We start from the raw sequence: 7,140 nt of genomic DNA on the forward strand, positions 1-7,140 counted from the left end.
TGCCTGCACATCCTATATAATTAAGATTTTTCCATGGGACAAACATTATTACCTCTACGCCGTTTGTCTCTTTTAAAGACATTTCTTGTTGAACTCTGTTTTGATAATAAACTCATTGAATATAACATAAATAGCTCAGAAAGTTAATATATTTTCAGTGATGCTTTATTTTTGACAATCTAACTGTTTATTTAGTACTCTTAAAAAGGTACTTCCCTGGCCATTTGGTTAAGGCTGTTGATATGAAATCACTTGACTATAGTTTCCGTGGATTCGAGTCCTGCTTATGTCGTTATGCAAGCCATCCAGCTTGCTTGTGGAAGGTAAACGGTATACCAGGTGATAACCCATGCCTGAAATAATACCCGGTTGGCCGCCTTAAGTCTTCCTGGACAACTAAAGATAGAAAGTTGCCATATGTCCTGAACTATGTCGATTTGATGTAAAACTTTAAACATACATGCAGTTCTATTTTGTTGGGCTTTACGTTACACCACAACAATTCAGGAATATTTCTAGCGAAAAGCCAAAGATGCCCGTCCGGGCATTATTATAGGAATTAGCAGTTGCTTGGGTAGAACTAATAATGTTTTGCAGGCAAGATGCATGGCTACGTCACTTGAAGGGTTTCAACGAAAGTGATTCGAAAGTCAATGTCCTTTAACTTCTCAGCCATGCATTGCTCCGAGATTGCTGCTTTTGAATAAATGATAACATCCAAATGCACTATATTATGATAATGATGACAGCTCTGTATTTTAACATTACTTCCCTGTATTGCCTATGTTAAGGTTTTAGAATAAATCATTGTGTAAAGAATTGTGCAAACCTTTATTTAGTTCAACATTGGAGAAAAAAGGTACAATGTGAATGTTCATTCTAAAATATCAGGATATATACATCGCAATTTACAATTATCTCCATTCTTTATCAAACCCAAACACACAAAGTTCATCTTATCTTGACTTATTTGATATAATAAATGTAATCAGTGCACTGATAATTGAAATATGTTGATAATATATGAAACCACGAAGCAAACGCATATTTTAGTTTTTTTACCTCCCTTATTTTGTCTTTGTCACTTTATACATATGGTAAATATTACCTTATAAGACATACAATATGGTTTATTTTGATATTGTGTTCATGTGATGTAAGTGTTTTGCAGAAGTAGCAAATTATACTTAATCAATTTGTAAAATTACAAAAGATTTATCTCCCTTGAGCACAAATAAATCGATCTTAAAGACACAAGATAGCATTTTATGGTCCATTTGAACTTGTTTAACACACTAGCATTTTTGTATTATACAAAGTTCAAACATCACATTTTAGAGTAAGTTTGATTAGATCTAGAAAAATGAAAAATAACGTAATCTGAGGTCAAGATGGCCACTAAATTAATGACGGTAAAATGTCACTATGAATTTTGAGGGACTTTGTGGTAAAACTTTCCAAGTAAAACAACGTCGTAAAATGTAGCAAAAAGAAAAAAATGCTTTAGACTTCTTGGGTAAAGAAAACCAAATTTAGCATCATTTTTACAAATGACAACAAAGTCGGACAGATGATACAATCGACCACCTTCGAATTATTCGATTGCAATCGGTTACTTATATAATTGAACACCCCATCTAATAGCAATCACTTTCAACAGCAACTGGTGTAAGCAAAACAAAATTGGTAAATATTCTGTATAAATAAATGACTTACATTTATCTGTTTTAAAAGTATTTATCGACAATTACTGGGGAAAAGGATGTTTTTTTTTGTACATGATCACTGTCAACACATGAAGGCCTGACATTGGGTCACTTTTCATTACTTGATCCGAAATGACTGTTGCAGCAATGTTGGGAAAGTTTCAATACTATACTATGGAGAAAATTTTGTAAATGACAAAGTGGTCGAATTTATCATCAGTTAACGTTCGTACATTCCCTTTTTACATACCTTTTCAGGGCCTAATTTCGTGTGAGTTTGCTTTTTAGATATAGGCCTAAATTTAAATATATCAATTTTACAGTGAATGTTAAGCTTTAATTTGATACCAACCATTGATAAAAATTCGCAGAAATAAAAAACCTACCGGTGAAATCCCCCATTTTTGCCCGAATTTATCATCAGGACTCATTTTTTTATTTTTAGATCGCCAACAAAGGCGTTTAATAAAGTCGGCTTTTACATATGTCGGCCCTTGCAAATAACCACGTGGAATAGTCTTCTTCTATCTATCCCAGTATTTTTTTCTGGAAATATCTCTCAAAGCATTTAACGCAGTTGTCCAGTTCTAGATGTTTGTTGATCAGTGGGGAAGCCTTAATGTAGGACACAACCCCCGTCATGTGACCATTTGCGATGATGATATCGTCTGTATTTGGGTTTTCAGCACAGCTAATGTCCTCAACCGACTGGAGCATTGCTTCGATTTCGAGTAGAAAGTGTTCACAGGGGAACTTAAAATCTTTGCTGTCCATTATGTTATGGTCTTTGATGAAAATACTAGGGATATGTAACTCGAATTTGTCACCTCGCATAAGAATACGAGCCAAACGGCTGAATTCAATTTTCTCTTCGGTTTTTCTGGTGAAAAGGTAATGTAGACAGGTTGCCACTAGTTTTTTAAAGCACACTGCTAAGTTTGCAGTTTCTTTACAGTAACACGCATGCTTCAGAATAAGTGTTTTCCATGCGTATGAAGACATGAAACTGTACCCTCCTCCACTATTGAAAATGTACTTCAATAGCTTGTAGCACTCCCGATGGTGCTTACTTAAGCCGCGGATGAGCTCCACTTCGGTTTCTGTAAAAGTTAAACGGAAACATAAGGCACATGACGTACATGAAACGGGCTCGTGACATGGAATTAGCATGAACTTGCCATGTGCTTCAATTTTCTTCCAGAAGTCTGCATGGAAAGTATCATCTTTGTTTATTATGTCGTCGGACAAATCCACTTCGAATGCTGGAGTAATGTCAACTTTAATAGTTATGTTTTTTCCTCTGCGGCTGTGGGGTTCCCATAGAAACTGTGGAGTAAAAGCGGGTCCATGCTACTGTATGTTTTTGTCGATAAGCATCCGACCTGTCGGTCTGAGACAAAACAGATCGTCCTTTAAATATCTGATTATTTCCCCAACCTCATACATAAAAGCATTTCCTAGCGTATCAAAATATCCTGGGAAAATTTCTGAAAATCCATGAGTAAAAGCCCCCTGTAAATAGTCACCATATAGCCATTTTCTCCATATCCTTTGCAAGTGAGGGTCTGTTACCTTTATATGCGCATATCCTCTTTTCTGCTCACAGCTCCTACTGACTTCTACTCCTTTTTGTTCAAGAACAACAAGATAATCGAACTCATCGGGACTTCCAACGCTTGTTCCTTCTGCCATGCTTCCAACTTTGACAATTCGCGAGAATGGTAGCCATATCACGTTAGAACTGACTGCCGTCACTATAATCCTTACTAAAAATTCAACAGCAGATATTATATCTGTAACTTCATCACTAGACATTTGGAAGTCTATGCGTTTTTTTAGTATATCGCGAAAGAAATACGTCAGTTTACAATTCTTTTCTTCTTCCAAAACATTATCCTCTTCATATCCAACTGTCTCTTGACTAGCTTTCTCAGCCATCTACGACCTTTGAATAGAAAGTAGAAAGAAAACCTAAAATTCTTTATAGATTCTCCGTAAGGATTATAGTAAAATAATTACAATGTATTATCGATTATGTTTGATCAAATTGCGAATTTTATTGGTGGCAACAACTTCAGACTTAATGATTTACCCCAAGAAAGGCCATGTTGAATACTAACAGAATAAATCTAAACGCGGTACATTTAAAGATCTGATGTGCAAATAAATTAATGTAGAGCTATATATGTATCTTTAAGCCATATTGGAAGTGTGCCAACTACGAGTGCGGGACGTTTAAGGTTCGCTCCCTGACCGCCTAATTCAAAAGACATGAAAAATAGTACTATACGTGAAAAATGGTACTATAAGCTCCCTCGCTTGGCGCCCAACATTGAGGATAGTTTAGGACTTGTCAACCCGGTGTCTGTATAATGTGACTGGGTGGGTATCATTACTGATTAAAGTCTCCGTTTTTGTTGAAAGACAATAATAATTTTTTTTACTCAATACAGAATATGAACGTTTTACTTATAATTAGTTCTTATTCAGAGCACAAATAACACTAAATATTTGACTTACCGGGAAGACATCTACGAACAAATATTTTGAAAACGAAACAACACGCCTTGATGTTTTTATTTAAGATGCGTATTCAGATTGGATGACCTAGAGGAAAACACAGATATCAGATAAAGTGACGACGATTAATATTTGCATATAGTACATGTTTATAATTTATTATCTCATGGGGCTATTTAAAAAAAATCAAAACAGCTGAATAGACCATTTAAAGATAGAGTTCCTTTCGCTTCGTAGAGCTAAATAATTGCGGCTGTGACTGTGCGCTCTATATTGAATTTGCATTTGGCCATACTTAACTAGGAGTTGAGCGTATAGAGGGTACTAATATATTTGGTAAGGCTATTTACCTCCTTCTTGTACCGTTAATTGAATTCCGATGGACTTATAGCTTTCTTTATCACAGTATAAAACGATAGTAGCAACACTTTCAAAGCTCCCAAAAAGTAGTTCCAAGGTGGCACGCGCTGTGTCCTTTTGCCTGATTCTTATCTGATTACTTTTCTTTATCCATGTATCATTGGGCAATTCCAAATTGTTTACACATTAATGCATTCGCTATTGTTTTGTTTCGTTTCTGGGAAGCCGAGGTTTTGGAAGATAACTGCTCCTATAGAATCTTTTTCCTTACTTAATTTCTGCTTACGGAAACAAAACATAATTAAGTAATAAGATCACATTATTTATTCTTTTGCTTTCACGTATTCTTGTGAAGACTATTTAACTATAAAACTTGAAACACAAACAATCAATTTATTTCAATTAAGCGGCTATTCTTCTAGGAATTATTTAACTCATCAACTAAAACTAAAGACATCAACATATTCAAAGAAGCACATAAGATTCGACCGGGTAGAGTACTCAGTTGCTATGTTATTCATGTAAATACAATGTTAGAGTAAATCATTTAAGTTATAAATGTTAGTTTCTTAATGAACCGGATAACGACATAACTAGCATACGTCAGACAACTATGAGATGGGATTCAGCTTGGAATACATGTGTTTTTTCACTCTGAAGTCATTTCGTTATCGCCTTTCACAAAGCGATAATTGTTTCCTAGCGTATGTTCTTTATGTCCGTTTAAAGTCAAGCTTAATGGTTTTCAGGAATTTTTCTGTAGGCTTTTTTGGGGGCTTTTATAAATACGCAACTTTATTGTCACAGCCTACAGTTCTTTCTGAAAGACAGAACCGTGCCAGAAAGACAAATAAACGTTACTGAAGAAACGAGACCTATCAAAAGAAGTATGTTGCAGCAGCGTCAAAACCGCTTTCCTTCTAACATTTATTATGGTTTTTAGTTTCTATCATGAACATTCAAGTAAACAATGATTATCTGACTAACAAAGTTGTAGACCTAACACTTACATTTTACAAAACGCAGCCATTACAACAGGCTTGAAATAAAGAGTATAAAGAAATTTATGTTTTACTTTAGATTTCTTTAATTCACATATATAAACAATATAATTATTATTTTACATTTTCCACATGTATTCGCAGTCATATAATGGTTGCCAAGTCTGTGCAAGGACAGTTATATCATTATAATATATCCTCACTGAATAATAGTGTTTGTAACATTCCAAACATTTTGTCAATTCTGTGTTGCTTTTGACAAACGGTAGAAATTTCGGCATAGGTAATGTCGAAACATATGCCTCAGCACCAGTGACACGGCTGTTCACAATTTTCAGGCTCCTGTCATCCACTTCTGTAGTTTCCTTGCAACTTATATCTTCAATCGATCTTAGCATTATTTCTATTTCCTGCAAAAATTGTTCACATGGAAACTTGTAATCTTTGCTGTCAAGGATATTGTGCTCTTTAAAAAAGACGCTAGGAATGTTCAACACAAATTTCTCTCCTGGCATAAAGACACGCGCTATTCGGCTAAGTTCAATTTTCTCTTCCGTTTTCCTGTTAAACATATAATGCAAACATGCAGTCACCAACTGTTTAAAACACACTGCTAAATTCTCGGTCTCATCACAATGACAGTTGTGTTTCAGGACAAGTGTTTTCCAAGCATAAGATGGAAAGAATGTATAACCGTGGCGGCTGTTGAAAATATATTTCAAGAGTTTGTAGCAATCTTTGTGATGCCGACTTAAACCGCGAACCAATTCAACCTCGCTCAGAGTAAAAGCCAAGCAGAAGCACTGCCTAGCTTCACAGGATGCGTTATTACGGCATGAAATAAGCAGACATTTGCCATGTTCCTCTACCTTCGCAAAGAAGCGTGGATCAAACGTATCTTTAGCAGAAATGATATCAGATGATATGTCTATCTCAATGGCTGGGGTAATGTCAACACCCATGGTAATTTTCTCACCAGAACGCTTGGATTTCCAAACGAATTTAGGCGTAAAGGCCGGTCCATGCTTTTAGACATCACAGATGAAAATTGTCTCTGATTTCATTTCACCAATATTCGTTTTACATACAAGTCGTTCATCGTAATTCTGTAAAACATTGGATACTTCTTGCTGAAATGCATTTCCTAAAGTATCAAAATAATTGCTCAGCATATCTGAATCGCCTCTGGTGAAATCACTTTTTAGATATTCACCGTCCATCCATTTTCCCCATATAGTTCGCAAGTATGGGTCAGTGATTTTGACATGTGCATATCCTCTTCTATTCTCACATGTACGTTCAACTTCAATCCCACTTTGCTCTATCTTAAGAACAGCTAGCTAGGTAATCGAACTCATTAGGTTGACCTACACTAGTACCTTCCGCCATGCTGCCTACTCTTACAACACGAGAAAAAGGAAGCCATGCAACCTTTGAAGTAATTTTCGCCACCAGTGTTTCTACCAAAAAGTCCACACTTGATATAATGTCCTTTATTTCGTCCCTTGTGACGCGAAAATTAATTCTTCTTTTAAGAAGGTTATGGAAATATT

At 35.5% G+C, this 7,140-nt stretch overlaps 1 protein-coding gene across 1 annotated transcript; it reads right to left on the reverse strand.

The window, feature by feature from the left end:
* Positions 1 to 702: 702 nt before the first annotated feature.
* Positions 703 to 4,325, reverse strand: LOC128552053 (uncharacterized). The gene is made up of 2 exons (XM_053533049.1): positions 4,227 to 4,325; positions 703 to 3,651 (listed from the first exon to the last, which is right to left on the reverse strand). Exon 2 carries the CDS (start codon positions 3,642 to 3,644, stop codon positions 3,057 to 3,059), a length of 588 nt encoding a protein of 195 aa, XP_053389024.1. The 5' UTR covers positions 3,645 to 3,651; positions 4,227 to 4,325; the 3' UTR covers positions 703 to 3,056.
* Between the last annotated feature and the right edge of the window lie 2,815 nt (positions 4,326 to 7,140).

This window comes from Mercenaria mercenaria, unplaced genomic scaffold (assembly GCF_021730395.1).
Source record: "Mercenaria mercenaria strain notata unplaced genomic scaffold, MADL_Memer_1 contig_1980, whole genome shotgun sequence".
In the NCBI taxonomy this organism is placed as follows: Eukaryota; Metazoa; Mollusca; class Bivalvia; order Venerida; family Veneridae; genus Mercenaria; species Mercenaria mercenaria.